The sequence below is a fragment of the Hemicordylus capensis genome, chromosome 2 (assembly GCF_027244095.1).
Source record: "Hemicordylus capensis ecotype Gifberg chromosome 2, rHemCap1.1.pri, whole genome shotgun sequence".
In the NCBI taxonomy this organism is placed as follows: domain Eukaryota; kingdom Metazoa; phylum Chordata; class Lepidosauria; order Squamata; family Cordylidae; genus Hemicordylus; species Hemicordylus capensis.
The window spans coordinates 234,474,183-234,494,605 of record NC_069658.1 but is presented as its reverse complement, the minus strand read 5'-3'; the positions used below and the strand labels follow the sequence as shown (position 1 = coordinate 234,494,605).

The window sequence follows — 20,423 nt, the reverse complement described above, 5'->3', positions numbered from 1 at the left end:
AGCCTGCAAGTCCATAGCATTGTCAAGGTGTTTCCCCCCCTTATAATTATATCAAGACCCATGGTGATTTCTGCTTTCCAAAGCTCAAGGGATTCCCCACCCCCCGCCAGCCACAATGTTGCCGAAGAGGCCCATAGCAAAAGGGTCAGAATTAAGAGAAAGCTGATGCACTTAAGTAAGAAGCTTGGGGGAGTTTGTTCGTAAAAGTCTCCCAAGATACTGAGAGTTTGGGCTGAGATTTAGGTCAGGCAGGGACTCTTCTGGTGGGAGGTTTAAAACAGTCCCTTTTGGCTCTCAAGCCCTGGCTGAGCTCCAGCTGTGTTAGAAAACTCACTGCCACCTTGACATTGCAAGAAGGTTTTGCTATTTTCTGATTTAGTTATATTATAGACAGCAATCCAAAGGGAATTGATTTAGTTATGTTATAGAGAGCAATCCAAAGAGAAGTGACTGTTGGGGCAGACTCGGAATGATACTCTTGCAGATACTGCTGCATCCAGGTTTTCCTGTGGGAAGTGGAACAGGAAGCTGCCATATACTGAGTCAGACCATTGGTCCATCTAGCTCAGTATTGTCTACCCAGACTGGCAGCGGCTTCTCCAAGGTTGCAGGCAGGAATCTCTCTCAGCCCTATCTTGGAGATGCTGCCAGGGAGGGAACTTGGAAACTAGATGTTCTTCTCAGAGCGGCTCCATCCCTTGAGGGGAATATCTTACAGTGCTCCCACATCAAGTCTCCCATTCATATGCCACCAGAGCGGACCCTGCTTAGCTAAGGGGACGTCATGCTCGCTACCACAAGACCAGCTCTCCCCTCAAATGCAAATGCTAATGCAAAATATACCTAAGAAGGGACATACGTACCAGAGCCACAGAATTATTACTGGCCATAAAACGATCTCATCGGGGGGGGGGGGGCGGTCTGGGGAAAATATTATTTACTAATATATTTTTACTAATAAATGAATCCAGACAAGATGTACCTCGACTCCAAGTCATAGGAGAGCAGAGACACAAGTGAGATCCCAAATGTTTTCACTTTCTAAATGCTGGTGTTTTCACTGCCATTCTAATTTCACCCTTTCCTGAGGAAGTTTTTAAATTCTTCCTCCGACAGACACTGAGTGACATTTGGAAGCTGTCAGGTGACTTTGAGTACTTTCCCCCAATCAGTCATAAAGTAATAATTGTGAGAGTAAAGAGATGAACATCAAGTGACACCAAATTCACATTAACCCAGAAGACATTTTGTGGCCCAGGCCCTATAACAAAGTGGATCTAAAATTGAACAAATGTATACAATGAACATGGGCTACCACTAGGGGGTGATGTGCCCAAATTTTCAACTTCAATCATAATTTCCCCACAGTAACCATTGAGAAACTAAAAAATATTAATAACTCCTGAATGGCTGTGTGGAAAGCTCTAAAATTTCCCATGGTGTTCCTGCATGGTTGTAAGATTAAATGTGTGAATATTTAAAGAATATTTAACCCACCTGTGGATTTTAATGAACTTTTTTTGAAAAATAAAGCTTTTTTAAAAAAATCTTAAAAATCGACAGGAGGACTGATTTCCGAAGGGAAGATACATGGTAGCTGTGCAGGTCTTCTCTATTTTGGCCTCCAGTGCTGGATTACTGGATTTCATCTTTATCCCCTAATGCTACATGATTATATTGAGGTCTGATCTGCGCACAAAGGAACACCTAATAATAAAAACTAAAGGTGGTGTGTGATCCTTGATACTAAGAATAGAGAAGAATTCTGCTCCTATTCAAAAAAAGAGAGTGTTCACAGCTTTTTCAATTTCACCTAAGCTTTTTTAGAATATTATTGTGTAGTGCAGTACTGAAATACCTCCTCAAAAAACTCCTCTTCCAAACCAAATGTCAGAACTCTCCCCAATCTGACTCTGACTGTGCTTCTGGTAGCTTATTTAATCACGATTCTTATGAGGGATTTCACAAGGTATCTGCTGTCATGCCCAGGCTTAACTTTTGAATCTGTTTAAATAATAATTTAAATATTAGATTTGACCGTCTCCGTCTCTTCCATAAAGTAATCCAGTTAGATCACCTTGTCCTTGAGGTTTGCATGACAGCAGCAGTGTAGTGGGGCGTGCGTGAGTGTGTGTGTGTGTGCGTGCGCGAGCGCTCTGCCGTCTGCAGGGCAAGCGACACACGGGGCAGATTTCTGTCAATGTTCAGTCCAAGGGTTAAAAAGAGAGAGGGAGGAGAGGACTCCTAGAGAGGCAACCAGAAAAAAACTTTGAAAGGGAATCCTCACTTCCGGCCTCTCCTCCTCCCGTGGGAAAAGTGGTTTTGCCTTTTCCAAATTCCATCTGCAGTATCTCTGGCTGGAGATCTGGTAAGCTGAAAGGGCGTGTGAGGTGCGGGGGTCCGGCGGCGGAAAGTGGGGAGGCTGGGAGGGGAAGTTCAAAACAAACAAAAAAATGGGGAGCGCATCAAATCAGTAAGTTCCTGCCCACCCCCATCCTACTGGTAGCATTTGGCTTTCCCTATGTGCCATCTGGTGAGGCTATTTGGTGTGGAAGGAGTGCCGGGGCAGGAGTGGAGGGTGGGATGGAAATGAAAGGTAGGGGAGAGGAGAGCTAGTCTTGTGGTAGCAAGCATGACTTGTCCCCTTAGCTAAGCAGGTCTGTCCTCGCTGCACTATGAATGGGAGACGTGATGTGTGAGCACTGTAAGATATTCCCCTTAGGGGATGGAGCTGCTCTGGGAAGAGCATCTAGGTTCCAGGTTCCTTCCCTGGCATCTCCAAGACAGGGCTGAGAGAGATTCCTGCCTGTAACCTTGGAAAGGCCGCAGCTAGTCTGTGTAGACAATACTGAGCTACATGGACCAATGGTCTGACTCCGTATACGGCAGCTTCCTATGTTCTCTTCCTATGTTCTCGTGACAAGCCTGTCAACCATCATCTCCTTCCCACCATTCCATACAGGGTTTCCCCAACGACCTGCAGGGGTCCCACTACTGCAATCTCTCCTTGTCACTCAAACCTCCTTCAGCCTTTTACCTCCTGCACATGCTTCCATTGCATTAAAAAAGATAACACGACTACATATTCATAAAAATACATCGATACCGTTCTGAGCAACCAATACTGAAAAATTACAGATTATCACAGTCCTTGAAATATTTCCTCATTCTTTTCAGTGTTCTCTCTAATTTTTTCCATCTGTGTGTGGACTGAATTTTGTTCTGAGTGGCAGCATCAAGACAGTATGTGTGCACAATGCATTCAGAATGCGGCCTTCCAGATTAAACCTGAGCGGGATCTAAAATTAACTGAGTGGACATCAAAAAAGTTGTGAGCGTGCACACATGCTCACGCCTTAAGAGGGAACACTGATGCTTTTCCCTGTTTCCTTCCTGAGATCCACATTACTCTTCAAGTGCAGGGACAGTCAGAAGAAGCTGGCACTGATTTTCCTGAGGCAGAGAAGACTCCATCAGATTCCAGGCAGAGTCCTCTGTTCAGGTGCATTCTGCAGGAGGGTGACAGAGGTACCGCCTCACTGGGTAAGAATGAATGGGGTGTGTTTCAACTTGATCTCCCTCCCTGGGGTATGCTTGAAACCTGCATAAATATTCCTCTTGAACCTGTGTGGGAGGAAACAGAGCTGGGATTATTTAGAGTTCCCTGCTGAGTGTATGCCTGGTGGCAATCCTGAGTTGGTTGCTGTGTAGTATAAGGACATATAGATTCGTGGTGTAGCCACTGAAAACTTGCCATTTCTAATTAAATTTGGAACACACTGGTTAAATAAAAAAGCTTTAACTGAGTAATCCAATCTCTGGGGCCAATTAAATACATCAAATCAACAGGGTGTGTTTGTCCTGTGCATTGGTATACATATGCAACAGCTGCCTTTAAATTTCAACTTGAACCAATGAGTTGAAATGACAAGGAAGCAGATTTGGGCTAAACATTAGGAAGCACTTCCTCACTGTAAGAGCTGTTTGAGGGTGGAGCCTTGTGCAGTGATGGGCTCTCTTTCGCTGGAGGTTTTCAAACAGAGGCTAGACAGGCATCTGTGAGGAATAGGAACATTGGAAGCTGCCATATACTGAGTCAGAACACTGGTCCATCTAGCTTAGTATTGTCTACACAGACTGGCAGCAGCTTCTCCAAGATTTCTCTCTCTCAGCCCTGTTTTGGAGATGCCAGACCAGGAACTTGGAACCTTCTGCATGCAAGCAGGCAGGTGCTCTTCCCAGAACAGCCCCATTTAAGGGATTCATATGCAACTAAGGCAGACCCTGCTTAGCAAAGGGGACAAGTCATGCTTGCTACCACAGGGCCAGCTCTCCTGCTACAAAAGTAGCCATTTCTTACACAGATCAGGGAGTTGTACTAGAAGATCACCAAGGTCCCTTCCAACTCTTTGAGTTGTTCACAGAGGGCATTCCATAATGGCAACACCACCACTGGAAATGCCCTGTCTCTGATCACTACCAAATGAACATGGGATAGCAGCAGGCTGGAGAGCAGGGTTTAAGGGACTGATCGTAATGCCTGAGCAGGCTTATGGGAGTGCAGAAAGTCCTTAAGCTATCTAAGACATACCAGCTGGATCAGGCATGAGAAGAACACCTGATCCAACTGGAGAGAGATACAGAGGACAGCTTGGCTTCTTGTGTCCCCTGGACCTGAAAGAGCCTTTGTCTTTCCCTGAAGACCCTACATGTAACAGATTGGGCTTTGGATCCTTCAGGGGGGCTCCCAGCCACCTCACTCTTAGCGTCTTGGACTGTGATACCACTTGCAAGGAGAAAATGTTTTTCCATTTCTTTCAGGATCTGGCAAGGCAAGTTGTGCATTTCACCACAGAGCAGGGGAGTCATGGAGGAGACTTCTGGGCATCTGGCCTCAATGGGTAAGGCTCCCTCTTTCCTTTGGCTGATGGATGTGGAAAGCAGGAATTGCTGTCTCTGGGCTATATCAATGCCCTGTGGGGATAACCGGCTGGCCCATGTTAGGAATATAGGAAGCTGCCATCTACTGAGTCAGACCATTGGTCCATCTTGCTCAGTATTGTCTACACAGACTGGCAGTGGCTTCTCCAAGGTAGCAGGCAGGAGTCTCTCTCAGCACTATCTTGGAGATGCCAGGGAAGGAACTTGAAACCTAGATGCTCTTCCCAGAGTGGCTTCATCCCCTGAGGGGAATATCTTACAGTGCTCACATTTCTAGTCCCCCTTTTATAGGCAACCAGGGTAGACTGTGCTTAGCTAAGGTCCAAGTCATGCTTGCTTCCACAAGACCAGCTCTCTTCAGAGAGCTGTGGGTGCTCTTTTTCAGGGATGGCAACCTTTCAAAGAACAAGAGCCGAGAAAAAAGAATGTGCAGTGAGAAAGAGCCACATGGGGCATGGTTGCTGCACACACACACACACACACACACACACACACACACACACACACCTCCCCCCATATGTCTCGTTTGAGGGTTGTGGGCTCAGCAAATATCTCATTTCACACTTGTGAGACTTTTGGGTTACCGTGTTGCCTTTCAGTGTTAGGAGAAGAAGACACAGGTTGGACAGGTCTCGGCAGAGGAGGGTTTATATCTCCTTTTTGTGCTATTGTTCAGTTCAGGGAGAGTAGAAAAGGAGGTGTCAGGCCAGATTAGGGCCAATTCGAATTATACTCCCCCACCCCGCAAGCCAAATAAACATGGGATCGCAGCAGGCCAGAGAGCAGAGTTTAAGAGACTGATCTTAATGCTGTTAGAAGGGATGTGCCAAGAGCATGCCCAGCCTCTTGATGATTCCCTTTAGAGCACATCAAATACAAGGGCCATGTGTAGAGCTGCTGCTCCATGCAATAAAGGGATGTCCTGGGAGGATGTCAGGTCATCCAGGAAAGACGTCAGAAGAGGCATGCTCTCCATGCATCCTGCTTCTTAAATGTGTGGGCCAGTTCTGGGGGGAAAGTACCATCCGAATCGCTCCAGTATTTGGTTAGTCTCAGCCAGAGAGCCACACTTGCAAGTCTAAAAAGCTGCATGCATCATGGAATGCTGCTTCACCACTCCTTCACTATCTACTTATTTTTCCTTTTTTTAAAAAAAAGGCGGGGGGAGGGCTTTGCTATTCCAGTTGGAGCCCAGAAGGTGCGGACATCCAAAGATGTGTGGTTGAAATTTCCACATCTGCCTGCTATTGCTTTGGCATCCATTCGTGGTCACTAATGAACTTTATTCAACAATTGATCTATACAAATGGAAGAATTAAGTATGGAGAAGTTCCCCATGGGAAATTTTCAACCACATATCCTCTGGCAGAAACGAAAAGACCTTGCCATTCCTCCTTTGACCTTTTCAGAGTGAAGGTGGGAAAGGGAAATGCAGTCAAGCTGGCTTGCAATCGATTTGTTATAGTTGGTTAGGGATGGGTACGAACCAGTTCGGCAGTATGACACACACACACGCACCGGCCACTTCCGGTACGACACTGACCGGGGCTGCAAGGAGGTACGCAGCAGCCCTGCACCAGTGTTTTTGGAGACAGCGCCAGCAGAAGGAAAGAGGCAGGGGTGGAGGGGATGGGCACCCTCCCTGCTCCTTAAAGGTAACCCCCACACACACCTCCCGGGAGTGCATGAACCTATTTATGCACATCCCTAACTGTTGGAAGTGTTCGAAGTGACTAGTCTCTTGGTTTTCTCAAAAATAAAAATAAAAAATAATAATTTTTTTTTAATTAAATATTTTTTTTTCCCGTTTCCAAACCAGAACTCACCTGCTGGCTGAAACAAGAAGAAGATTCATTCATCGTGGTTTCCGAGGATGAAGAAAGCTCAGCAGGTACCTGCTTCGTTTGTAGCGGAAACCCTTTGTCTTCCATATCACTGTGAATTTTCCTGGCAGAGGCTTCTTATGGCTAAATGTCACCCACTTGACTGAAACGTCAGCCTAGGGGAGGGCTACAAAGATAGTGAGGGATCTGGAAACCATGAGGAGCAATTGAAGAAGCTGGGTATGTTTATCTTGGAGAAGAGAAGACTGCGTGGAGATATGGGATCTTGTGGGCTGCCCCATAGATGAAGGAGCAGACTTCAGATCTGTTCAAGACTCTGTTGATAGACCAGATAGAGGTCTATAAAATAATGCACGGTGTGGAGAAAGGTTGATAGTGAGAAATTTTTCTCCCTCTGTCATAAGACTAGAACCAGAGGTCATCCCAAGAAATTTGGGATGCCAAGAAACTGATTGCCAAGAAATTTAAGACCAAGAAAAGGAAGTACTTCTTCACACAACACATAATTAACCTATGGAATTCTCTGCCGCAACATGTGGTGACAGCCAACAGCCTGGATGGCTTTAAGAAAGGGTTTAGATAAATTAACAGAGGACAGGTCTATCAATGGCTACTAGTCTGGTGGCTATAGATCACCTCCAGCCTCAGAGGCAAGATGCTTCTTCTAAATACTAGTTTCAGGAAAGGAGCAACAGCAGAAAAGAGGGCATGCCCTCAGTTCTTCTTTCCTCTGGGCTTCCCAGGGGCATCTTGTGGGCCACTGTGTGAAACATGATGCTGGACTGGTTGGGCCTTGGGCCTGATCCAGCAGGGCTGATCTTGTGTTCTGTTGCTCCTGAGGACAGGACTAGAACCAATGGGTGGAAATTGAAGGAAGTGGATTCAAACTAGACATTAGGAAGAATTTCTTAACTGTAGGAGCCATTTATACGGATTTGTTACATTTTCAAGACAAGGATTGTAAGTTAAAAAGTTTAACTGAAATACAAAATTTGGTTAGAGATTGGTTTCAGTATCATCAGTTAAATGATATATATAAAAAAGACTTTAATGTTGGATTTGAGGATCAGATTTCAAGTTTTGAGAAGGAATTATGTCAAAATGATGAAAAATTAGTTTCTAAAATGTATAAACTGTTACTTCTGGAGGAGACTAGAGAGGAAGTGGTTAAAATGACCATGATAAAGTGGGCTCAAGATGTGGGGCATAATATAGAAATGGCAGCCTGGGAAAAGTTATGGAAAACTGATTTAAAATTTACTGCATGCTATGTTTTAAAAGAAAATTATTATAAAATGATGTACAGATGGTACTTGACACCAAAAAAACTGGCATTAATGTATAAAAATGTTTCAAACAAATGTTGGAAGTGTGGACATTCTGAAGGTCCTTTTTTCATATGTGGTGGACCTGTGGGAAGGCTAAGGCCTATTGGGATATGATATATAATGAGTTAAAGAAAATATTTAAAATGACATTTCCTAAGAAGCCAGAATCCTTTCTACTAGGAATAACACAAGGTTTAATTTCTACAAATAATTTAACATTCTTCATGTATGCTTCTATGGCGGCCAGAATAATATACGCACAAAAATGGAAGAGTAATGAACTGCCTTCAGAAGAAGATTGGTTGATAAAAATTTTGGAATATGCGGAGATGGCAAAACTTACAACACTGATAAGAGACCAAAACTTAGAATGTTTCAGAGAAGATTGGAAACCATTTTTGGTGTATCTAAAAAACTATTTTCCTACTATGGACCTTACAGCTGGATTTGAAATTTAGAGAGAAAAGAAAAAGGAAAAAAAAGAAAAGAAATGCAGATTGGGTAGACTAATTGTGTTTGTAAGGGTTTAAATTTATGTTTTGAATTATTATTATAGCAAGGGTAAATTTTATAGCTGATGTTTCACGAAGAGAGATGCGCGGGAAGTCCACTTCTGTTTATTATGTTTCTTATGAATGAATATTATGACTGTTAAAATCAATAAAAATTCAATATGGGGGGGGGGAACAAAGAAAAAAACTGTAGGAGCCATTCAGCAGTGGAACAGTCTGCCTCATGGAATAGTGGCCTCTCCTTTGGTGGAGAGAGAGACTGGCTAACCATCTGTCAGGGATGCTGCAGCAGATTCCTAAACTGGGCAAGGGGTTGGACTAGAAGAGCTTCAAGGTCCCTTTCAGCTCTGAGATTTCATTATTTCACTCTTTGGACCCTTGAGGAATCTCTTGGGGCAAACAGCCAGGGAACAGCTGCAGGGACCGTCGGTTGGGGAAGAGATGATAACAAGGGAACGTTTAATTATCAGGGGAAATGTCTGGGCAAAACCAGGTCTCATAAAACATGCCAACCTACAGTGCTGTCATTGGTCCATCTTGTCCAGTATAATCTGCTCTGATGGCAAAGCCCCCCGCCCCACGCAAAAAATTCTCAGTGTTCCTTCAGGTCAAGATGCCAAGGACGGAGTCAGGGACTGGATGCATACAGATCATCCAAATATTCAGACCCTTGGTTGAACTACAGCTCCCATCATCCCCAGCCATTGTGGCTGGAGATAATGGGAAATATAGCCCATCAACATCTTGGGACTCAAGGTTTGGAACCTCTGCTCTAGACCAGGGATTCTCAATGATGAGTCCCCAGATGTTATTGGACTTAAACTCCCATAATCCCAGGCCCCAATGGCCTTTGGTTGAGGATTATGGAAGTTTAAGTCCAATAACATCTGGAGACCCAACGTTGAGAATCCCTTTCTAGACTATGCACCACATTGGCTGCCAGTCCACAGAAGCTCATTAACTTGCGGCAGGATCTGTCTCCCCACTAAGCATTTTCTGTTATACACACAGCAATTAAGAACATAAGAACAGCCCTGCTGGATCAGGCCCATGGCCCATCTAGTCCAGCATCCTGTTTCACACAGTGGCCCACCAGATGCCTCCGAGAAGCCACAGGCAGGAGTTGAGGGCATGCCCTCTCTCTTGCTGTCACTCCTCTGCAACTGGTACTCAGAGGCATCCTGCCTTTGAGGCTGGAGGTGGCCTATAGCCCTCATACTAGATTAATTGAATAATCTAGTCCGACTCGATTAATTGATTGAGCTTCTTTCATGATTTGAATTTTCACTTCTTCATATTTTATTTTATTTATTTATTTCCTGCCCGTCCAGTACGCTACTGCTTGGGGTAGCTCACAACATTAATATAATAGATACAATGCAAAATTAGACTAATAAAGTTAACTAAATTAAGTTAAACAAGTTAAAAAGACCAGGCTAAAACCACTATTAAAATTACATTTTTTAAAAAAAATTCAAGTTAAAAGCTTTGCTGAGTCATGATTTTTGAGTTTTGGGTTTTTAAGAGCACGTTTCAGCCACCACTGCATAGCATTGAAGCGGATGTGTAACATTGAACCATTTGCTATTTTTAACATCTGTTTTATTCTTTTTTACTGGCACATTAATAGTCTTTTTAAAAGCTTGTGTTCCTTTGGAGAATGTGTATTTCATCGCCAATATACCATCTTATTCAAATTAAGTTATTTTAAAAGTGAAAAACTGGGAGCTATGAAAACTACAGAACCTACCAGATATACACAGCAGATGAAACATTAAAAACTTATTTTAAAAGATGTGTTTTTAATTGTATTTTAAAAACACTGAAGGGGAAGGAGCATGGTGAAGCTCTTCCGGGAAGCTGAGGGGCCACAACCAAAAATGCCTTTTCTAGTCCCCGCCAACCAGATCTCTGTTAGTCTGATTTCAACTTATTTCTCTCTGTACTTCTGCAGGTGATGTGGGGGAGGACAAAGAGGGTGAACAGCAGAGAAGAAAAACTGAAACACAACAGACATGGAGGAAGAAATCCACTGTGTCTGAAGGGTCAGAGTTCCATGCAGCTGCAATCCATGAAGAATACTGCAAAGAGAAAAAAGGGAATATGTTCCCTCTGTGTGTAAAAATCTTTAGTAGATCAAACCTAGCCACACACCAAAGAATGCACAAAGGAGAGAAACCATTCATTTGCTCAGAGTGTGGAAAGAGCTTCAGTCGCAACACTAATCTTACTAGACATCAAAGAGCACATAGAGGAGAGAAACCATATCAGTGTTCAAAGTGTGGGAAGAGCTTCAGCCACAGCTCAAGTCTTAGTTTCCATCAAAGAGTGCACACAGGGGAGAAACCATATACATGCTTGGAGTGTGGAAAGAGCTTCAGTCAGAAGATAAACCTTACCAGGCATCAAAGAGTGCACACAGGGGAGAAACCATATACGTGCTTGGAGTGTGGAAGGAGCTTCAGTCACAGGTCGAGCCTTAATGATCATCAAAGAATCCACACAGGCGAGAAACCCTATGAATGCTCTGAGTGTGGAAAACACTTCACCCGGAGTTCAAGCCTGAATGAACATCAAAGAATCCACACAATTCAGGAACAACACAAACGTCTAGGGTGTGGAAAGCATTTCAGTGTGAGCACAGACCCTTCTCAACAAAAAAATATCAATATGGGAGAGAAACCATATAAATGCTTAGATTGTGGAAAGAGCTTTGGCCACAAGACTCATCTTACTAATCATCAAAGAATTCACAGAGGGCAGAAGCCCTTTAAATGCTTAGCGTGTGGAAAGTGCTTCAGCCAGAGTTCAAACCTTAATGAACATCAAAAAATCCACACCGGGGAGAAACCATTTAAATGCTTAGAGTGTGGCAAGTGCTATAGTCAGAAGATAAACCTTACTAGGCATCAGCGAGTGCACACAAGGGAGAAGCTATACCAGTGCATGGAGTGTGGGAAGAGCTTCAGCCAGAGTTCACACCTTAATGAACATCAACAAACCCACACTGCAGAGGACTCATAGGACACATAAGAAGAAGCAGACTTGTTCTCTAGAGCTTCTGAGGGCTGGACTAGAGCCAGTGGGTTGAAATGACAAGGAAGCAGATTTAGGCTGGCCATTAGGAAGAACTACTCAACTGTAAGAGCTGCCCGGCAATGGTATAATCTATCTCAGACAGTGGTGGGCTCGCTTTCACTAGAAGATTTCAAAAGAAAGGCTGGGTGGCCAACTGACAGGGATGCTGTAGCAGTTGCCTGCACTGAGTAGTGGGTGGGCTAGAGGACCTTTAAAGTCCCTTCCAGCTCTACAGTTCTATGATTCTGCAAATGCTCAGATTGGGGAAGCAGCTTCAGCCAGCTGATAAACCATACTAGTAATAAGAACAGACCTGCTAGGTCAGGCCCAAGGCCCATCCAGTCTAGCATCCTGATTCCCACAGTGGCCCACTGCTAATCATCCGAGTATGTGCTGGAAGATGCTTCTGAGTCATAGAAATGCTTGGATTGTGGAACTAACTTGGAGCAGATCCTGCAAGTCTTCACATCAGTGTTTCACATGTGTGCAGTATAAGGAATTACACTGGCATTTTGCTCACCAGTCAGTCCTTAACAACACAAAGAGCATCCTCTTAAAGGAGAAACCACATAAATACTCAAAATGTTCCAAAAAGACCAAGTGCAAACTGTACTGTACATGCATTTGTATGCATAAAACACACAAGTGTTTTAATTGTTTCTATATTGATCTCTCCGCCACCCTTTAATTGTTGAAAGGTGCTTTTGGACCAGTCTCCCCCCCGCCCACACACACACAAACAAAGATAGCCTATACATTTTTTTAAAAAAGAGAAGAAAACCAGTGAGTGTTGACAGGCAACTTCAGCTGGAGCCATCCTTTTTAGCCAGCCTCTGACTAAAGTAGTTTGGCTCCCCGCTTCCCACCCAATCAGTTAAGTCAAGGGTCTCTTTAGTGACCAGCCTTTCCTCCCTCTATAGGGTTAACAGAAAGTGAACACTTGTCTTGACTGACAGGCTGGTGAACTCCAGGGCTCAACCAATCAGTTGACCAGGTGGGTGCAACATGTGAGCTTCATGGGGGGGGGAGCGATTCTGGGTAAAAGAAAGGAAGTCATCACAGAGAGTATGAACTAGCCTGGTGTCTGTGCTGGGAGCATGGAGGAGGTCATGCGGCAATGGAGTTTTGCTGCAGCAGGATGACTGTGTATCCTTGAGAGACAGGATTGTGGGGGTCTTAATTCTGATTGGGAATTTGGTGAGTTCAAGGGGAAGAAGCCAAGGCTGTGGCTTTGGGAATTTCAGCATAGGGAACAGTTTGCTTAATCAGACTGTGTGTCAGGAATTTATTTTGCTTTTGTGTGTGTGCTTTGCATTTTCCTAAATATCTGTTCTTTGCAACTAAGTAACTAAGATTTTAAAGTGTGCCACCCCAGAGCAAAATCATTTGGGCACTTTTGAAGTATTCTTGTGACTGACTAATTATTTTTAAGTGGTTCTAAAAAGCTAAAAGCCTCAGATGGGACTAGTCTGTAGTAACTGAATAAAAGATCCCCCCCCCATTCTTTTTACAAATCTCAGAGGATTGATTATTAACCCAGTAGGAGCAGGGAGGGGAAAACAAAACCACTGATGCAAACACGTATCAAAGACAGCTTGGCCAAATAAACAATTAACTCCATGTGCAGGCAGATGCCTGGGAGAACAATTGGTTTTATTCTTGCCTGGTAGCTAGGGGGAGTAGATATATTTTGGTATTTGCCCAATACCCAGTTACAGAGAGACTCTGGACTAGAGCACTCTAGTCCAACAGTAGGACCTCGGAAAGCATTAGAGTGCTTGGTGGCAGCAAGATGAACCTACCAGAACTTCTGGGTTTACCAGAATATTTTTTTTTCTTTCTGGGTTGAGGAAAGTTAAAGATTTTTAACAGCTAAGCAGCTTTTCGGAGCTCTGACGAATGGCTCAGCTGATAAGAGCCCCTCGTGAGCTAGGTAACTGAGGAAACTGCTGTAAACTGGTTTAGACTGGTCAGGGAGAGTAATCATTAACCCAGCCTGAGTCAGGAAAGGAAAATTTTCCACTATACCAATTTGCCACAGTCTCAAAATTGGCACCTTCAGCTGTTGTCAGACTACAGCTCCCATCATCCTCAGTCACAAAAGCCAGTAGCCATGGATGATGGGAGTTGTAGTCTGACATGTGCTGGTGGGATGTAGTTTGAGACCCCTGCTTTGAATGACTAAAAGCGTGCCTCCCAAGTACTGTGTTTGTTCCCACTGCCATGGGAACAGGATGTGTGTACAACTCCCATTGTAAAGGAAGGAAACCTCACCAATCTTGGAACCTGCCCATCAGCATTATTTCAATTATTTCCCACCACATTTGAAATAATCCCACCATTCCATGCATTTTATAACAAAGAATGGGTTTTCAAACTAGGATTCCCTGATGATTTTGGACTACAACTCCCATCATCTCCAGCCAAATGGGCAAAAGCTGTTTTGGCTGGGGATGATGACACTTGTAGTACAACAACATCTGGAGGCCCTAGTTTGAAAATCCTTGTCATAGAAGTGTTTCAGGCACCTCATTTACTCAAGTGGCAAGGAGTTCCAGAGGGTGTGCTGTTTTTTGTAGATAAAAGGAGCCTGGATAATTGGAGAAGTATTATAGTTCAGTGGTAGAGTGCCTGGTTTGCATATAGAAAGTCCCTGGTTCAATCCCTGGCAGTATCTCCAGGAAAGACCCCCCATCTGAAACTCTGGAGAGCTGCTACACCTGTGCATAGGCAGTTTTGAGCTTTGATGAACTAAAGATTTGACTTAGTCGAACGTAACTTTCTATGTATCCTTGCTGCCTCAAGGATGCTCATGGGCACTAGTTACTTCATGAGTATCATACCTATCCTGCGGCAGCTTTACTGGCTACAAGTTTGCTTCTGGGCTAGATTTAAAGTGTTGGTTTTGACCTTTAAAGCCTCACACAACAAAATACAAAGTGCTGGTTATTACCTTTAAGTCCCTGAACGACTTAGGTCCAGATTACCTTAGAGAGCGCCTTCTTCTGTATGATCCCCACCGCACGCTAAGGCCATCTGAAGACGTCCGTCTCCAGTTACCACCGGTACATCTGGTGGCGACTCGGAGGTGGGCCTTCTTTATAGCCCCTCCTGGACTGTGGAATGCACTCCCTGCAGAAATCTGCAATCTGAACTCTTTATTGGCTTTTGTTTGGCCTGGCCTTCCACAGTTTTTAAATTGTTGTAATGGGTTTTAATGTACCTGGTTTTTCAGAGTTTTTAAACTGTTTTTATTGTTTAACTGTTTTATGGTATTTTAAAATCTTTGTTTGAATTGTTGGTTGATTTTAACAGTTTTGTTTTATTTGTAAACTGCCCTGAGCCATTTTGGAAGGGCGGTATTAAAAAAATGTTCTTAATTGTTCTAGCTTGTGTTGACTATTCTTAGTGGAGTAATACCATCTTGGTAGAAAGAGGTTTGAATACTAGGGAGTTGGTTGTAGCCTCTCTTATAGCTCAGAGGTCTTCATCCAATGAAATGCTTTTCTTAGGGACTAATTCTGGTTTCACTTAATCACCTCATGGGTATTTTGACTCAAGGGTAGAATGGATCCCAAACTACCTGTATGGGGAATTCTACAAGCCTATCCCAGTATAATCATCAATGTTATACTGTTAAAAACAAAAAAACCAAGAGATGCAAATTTATTTATTCATCATATTTCTGTACCGCCTGATATGTACTTCTCTAGGAGGTGTACAAAACTGAAAATATTTACAATTCACAAATTAAAATACACAACAATAAAAAGAATAGAATAAAAGTTATTAAAACAAGTTTTAAATTTAAAAAAATAAATTAAAAAATAATAACAACAACCCCCCCCCATTGCTGTCTTCATTTAATCCTTAGGGGGCTCAAGTTTTTAATGTGTATATCCAGAAATGTTATCTCCTTAATAGCCAGTAGGGATGTGCACGGACCGGTCCATAGCCCATTCTAAGAGCCTCTGGACTGGTCTGGACCTCGGGCCGGTTCAGCGGTTCAATGCTGGGGGGCGGAGGTGGATCTTTAAGAGCAGGGGAGTGTGTACTTACCCCTCCCGCCACTTCCCCCCTCCAGCGCTCCCCGTTTTGTAAGCATTTGGGGCGGCACGGTACCTTCCTGCTGCCCCTACCCCTGTTCCCCGTCCCTTATCAAAAGGCTTCAAAAGCCTCACTGCGCGTGCACACATTACGCATGCATGTCATGTCTTGTGTTGCATGCATGCGTGTGTGCATGTTGGTCGTGCGCACACGTCGTGAGACTTTTGAAGCCTTTTGATGAGGAGCGGGGGTAAGGGTGGCAGGAAGGTACCCTGCCGCCCCAAATGCTTACAAAACGGGGAGTGCTGGAGAGGGGAAAGCGGCGGGAGGGGTAAGTACACCCTCCCCCACCCTTAAAGAACACCCCACTTCCCCAGTGCCAGACCGGTTCTGTGCACGCCACCAGTAGCCAGTTGTTAAAAATTTTATTCATGAATTCAGCCTTTTCAATACACCAGAACTGTATATCATCTGGCCTATGACCATGTGCCCAAAAGTGTTTTCCTAGTGGTGCTTGCATGTTCTTCCTCCTAATGCAACTTTTATGCTTTATGATTCTTGTTTTGATGGTTTTGCCCACATAAAACAGTGGAAAGGGGCATCTAATCACATACACAACTCCTTTGGTCTGACAAGTGAAAAATTCCCCAAGTTTATATTCTTGTGCACTGGATGGATGCTCAAATGAATGGACACAGTTCTAACAAATGCTACTATTCCCATAACAAAATTGGCCTACTGGCATATCCCCATGGTTATTGCCGGCCCTCAGTTCAGATGGATTATTCATTTTGCTATATACCAAGAAATCCTTTATTATGTTCTTTCTCAGTTTGTAAGCAAACTTTGGTAACTTCTCACATCTGGGAAGATCTCCCAATAAATGCCAAACATTTAAAATTGGTATACGCTTTGGTATATGGAAGAACTATGGGAGCTGAAGTGGCAAGGTAGATGACTAGAGCGCAAGTGGAGGAAGACTCAACTTGAATCCGGCAGATTATTACATAGAGCGTAATTCAAGATCTATGCTCAGGCAATACTTGCAGCAAAGAAGCGATTCTTTTCCTCCCGTATCATTTTTGCAAGTTCATGTCCGGTGTAGTTGTTCAGGTTTGTGAAGAGGCTAATGTGTGCCCCTTCCCCCTTGAATCAGTACTTAGAAACAACAGTTACTTGCTGTGACATTTTTAATGAGTTCCTTGTGGACAAAATCTCTTGTAGTAGGGCTGACTTAGATTCAAACTCCACATTTGTTACAGAGTCTGATGCCGAGGTGTCCAGCAGCTCCTCTTATATGATGACCCTGGATCAGTTTCACTTTGTGACTCCTGAGATGTGGACAAGTTGCTTGAAATAGTGTGGCATACTATTGATCCTTCACTGACATGACTTATACTATCTGGCAGGGAGGCTGTTGTAGAGGGCCTGGTAGAGATTATAAATGCTTCTCTGAGGGAGGGCAGGATGCCTCCTTGTCTTAAGGAGGCAATCATTAGACCCTTCTAAAGAAGCCTGCATTAGATCCCTCAGAGTTGAGCAATTATAGGCCTGTTTCCAAACTCCCATGGCTGGGCAAGGTGATTGAGAAGGTGGTGGCCTCCCAGCTCCAGGTGGTCTTGGAGGAAACTGATTATCTAGACCCATTTCAAACTGGCTTTCAGGCAGGCTTTGGGGTGGAGACTGCCTTGGTCGGTGTGATGGATGATCTCCACTTGGGAATTGACAGAGGGAATGTGACATTGTTGGTCCGTTTGGATCTCTTGGTGGCTTTTGATACCATTGACCATAGTATCCTTCTGGAATGTCTGAGGGGATTGGGAGTAGGAGACACTGCTTTGCAGTGGTTCCACTCTTACCTCACGGGCAGATTCCAGATGGTGTCTCTTGGAGACTATTGTTCTTCAAAATCTGAACTTTCGTATGGTGTTCCCCAGGGCTCCATAATGTCTCCAGTGTTGTTTAACATCTGCATGAAACCGCTGGGAGAGATTCTGTTGACACAGAATCAACAGATGACAATCAGCTGCTACCAGATGAGTTGCAGAAAATCAAAGCAGACATTCTATCACAAATGCAATCATTACTGCAACCTCTACAGCAAGGAATGGGAGAACTTGAGTTAAAAAAAAAAAACTTCTGGTATTGCCCAGTCAGCAGAAACAACTATGGAAGTAAGTATAACCTTACATGCTGAAATATACATAATGCAGAAAAATGTAGTAGACTATCTTACTCGCGTTGAAAATCTTGGAAAACAGTTTAAAGGGGACTCAATCTGATTTAGAGGTTTTTAAGAAAGGGTAGAAGGCAGGGATATTATCTCTTTTATCTATACGTTGCTAAATAAAGAGTTGTAATTGGAAGCTGGGATCTACCCGACTATAATAAACACATATTGAATGGGTTCTCCACCAATAAATGCAGCACAACTGCCAAGGGACATAGTTGTTAAATTTGCTAAATTTCTGGATTTGAATACAAAAAATAAAATATTGCAAGAAGCCAGAAGATGTGGATCCTTTCAATGTTTGAATAAACTTATACAAAAAACCTATAACTTTTCCAGACCTATCTCCAGAAAAAAATGAAGAAGAACAATGCTCCCTGTAATGGAAGCATTAATAGCAGCTAATATCCCTCATAGATTTTGCTTTCCCTTCTCACTTCAAATTCGTTATAAAGGAACAATGCTGACAGCCAAAGATTTAGAATCCGGCATAGACCTTTCTTTGGGATTTAAGCCCAGCCTTTGTCTCAGAGCAAGTCCACGTGAGGGAAAGAAAATTGCTGATAAATTCCCTTCATGTTTGCTCAACAAAGACTGTCCCTCTGGTATCACTGCCACCATGCCCACTTTTTAACAGGGCTTAATCCCTCCCTGGTGTGGGCGAAATTCCAGAAAAACTCTTTCTTTTTCCAAATGGAAAAATACAAAAACCTCCCACGTGTAGTCTATGAAAACTTGATAGTGTGCTGCTGAGCAATCGAACTTGAGGCATGTTTGCACTAGAGTAAGACCCCTTTCCAGCCCTGCCTTCCTGAGTTGAAAATCCACTCAAAGAGGCTGGTTCAAATTGTAAAGGATCAAAAAGAAAAATAACCTTTATTCAAAATACTACAGACTGTTTCAGTCTGAGGCTCTCTCTCTCAGCTTCAGTTACAAGTAACAGCAAACACTCAGTACTTTACAAGATTACTTCCAAAAAAAAGCACTACAGTTAATAGTTGGAGTAGTACACTTTAAAATCTTGGTTAGCCAGTTGCAAAGATAATTCAAAAAGCACCCACAGTTTAAGGAACCTTTAGAAGTACCTTTAAAGGTTTCAGAGACTTTTGCAGTACCCTGGATGGATAAAAAGGGCACAGGTACAACATTCTTAAGTTACAGATAAAACACAATAGACCAGTTATAAGGATCTACAAAGCACTAAAAGAAATCTGTAGGGGTGTGCAATTCGGATTTTCGGTGTTTCAATTTGGATCCGAATCGAAATACCCCAATTCATTTTTGGGTCCGAAACCGACCAATCCGCATCACCCCAGATTTGATTTGGATCTGAATTAATCCAAATTGATTCAGATCAAGAAAATGGGTCCCAGGGCCAAAAGAGTGTGGTGGGGTGGTAGTGCCTAATGGGTGGTAGTGCCTAATGGGTGGAGGTTGCAAGTGGGCTAACTTGTGAACCACTTAACCGATTTGAACCAAATTTGCTTCAGCTGTAGGGACACACATGGGGATGCCCTAATGGTGTGGTGTGTGATGATGTCATTCACTCCCATTCAAGATGGCGGCCACATGAACATCTGAGGCACAAACAGGCTAATTTGTGGACTGCCTAACCTATTTGAACCAAATTGGGTACAGTTGCAGTGAGTGACACAAGTGGACACCTCAATGGCATAGCTTGTGATGATGTCATCCATGCCAATTCAAGATGGTGGACACATAAACTTTTGAGGCACAAGTGGGCTAACTTGTGAACTGCTTAACCGATTTGAACCCGATTTGCTGCAGCTGTAGGGACACATAGGGACACCTCAATGGCACACTTTGTGGTGATGTCATCTACCCCAGTCCAAGATGGTGGACGTGGGAATGTTTGAGGCACAAGTGGGCTAACTTGTGGACTGTCTAACTGATTTGAACCAAATTACATTCAATTGTAGTGAATGACACACAGGGACACCTCAGTGGTGAGGTGATGATGTCATCCACCCTGATTCAAGATGGTGGAAGCATGAACCTTTGTGGCGCAAGTGAGCTAACATGTGAACCACTTAATTGATTTGAACCAAATTTGGAACAGCTGTAGTGCACACAGGGACACCTCAATGGTGCAGTTTGTAATGATGACATCCACCCCAATCCAAGATGGCAGACACATGAACATTTGAGGTGCAAGAGATCTAACTTGTGGCCCTCAATTTACACCAAAATTAGTCAGATGTACAGACAGTGAAAGGAAAGTAGGTTGATTAGTTCTTACCAGAACAACTTGTTGTTCTATAATAAACCTACCTGTCACTGTATTTTGAAGGGAAACACTCTAATAAAGTTTTAGTGTTGTTTTTTAATTAAATGTTGCATCTTGCTGACAGGAACGTATTTAGAAATGTATGCTGATTTCCAAGCAATCTTTTTGGTTAATATTGGCAAATGTTTGAATTTT

At 43.4% G+C, this 20,423-nt stretch overlaps 1 protein-coding gene across 1 annotated transcript; it reads left to right on the top strand.

Moving 5' to 3' along the window:
* The first annotated feature begins 2,315 nt into the window (after positions 1-2,315).
* On the top strand, positions 2,316-15,088 carry LOC128343376 (zinc finger protein 239-like). The gene is made up of 4 exons (XM_053292358.1): positions 2,316-2,368; positions 4,822-4,901; positions 6,761-6,832; positions 10,580-15,088. Exons 2-4 carry the CDS (start codon positions 4,868-4,870, stop codon positions 11,647-11,649), a joined length of 1,176 nt encoding a protein of 391 aa, XP_053148333.1. The 5' UTR covers positions 2,316-2,368; positions 4,822-4,867; the 3' UTR covers positions 11,650-15,088.
* Positions 15,089-20,423: the final 5,335 nt, after the last annotated feature.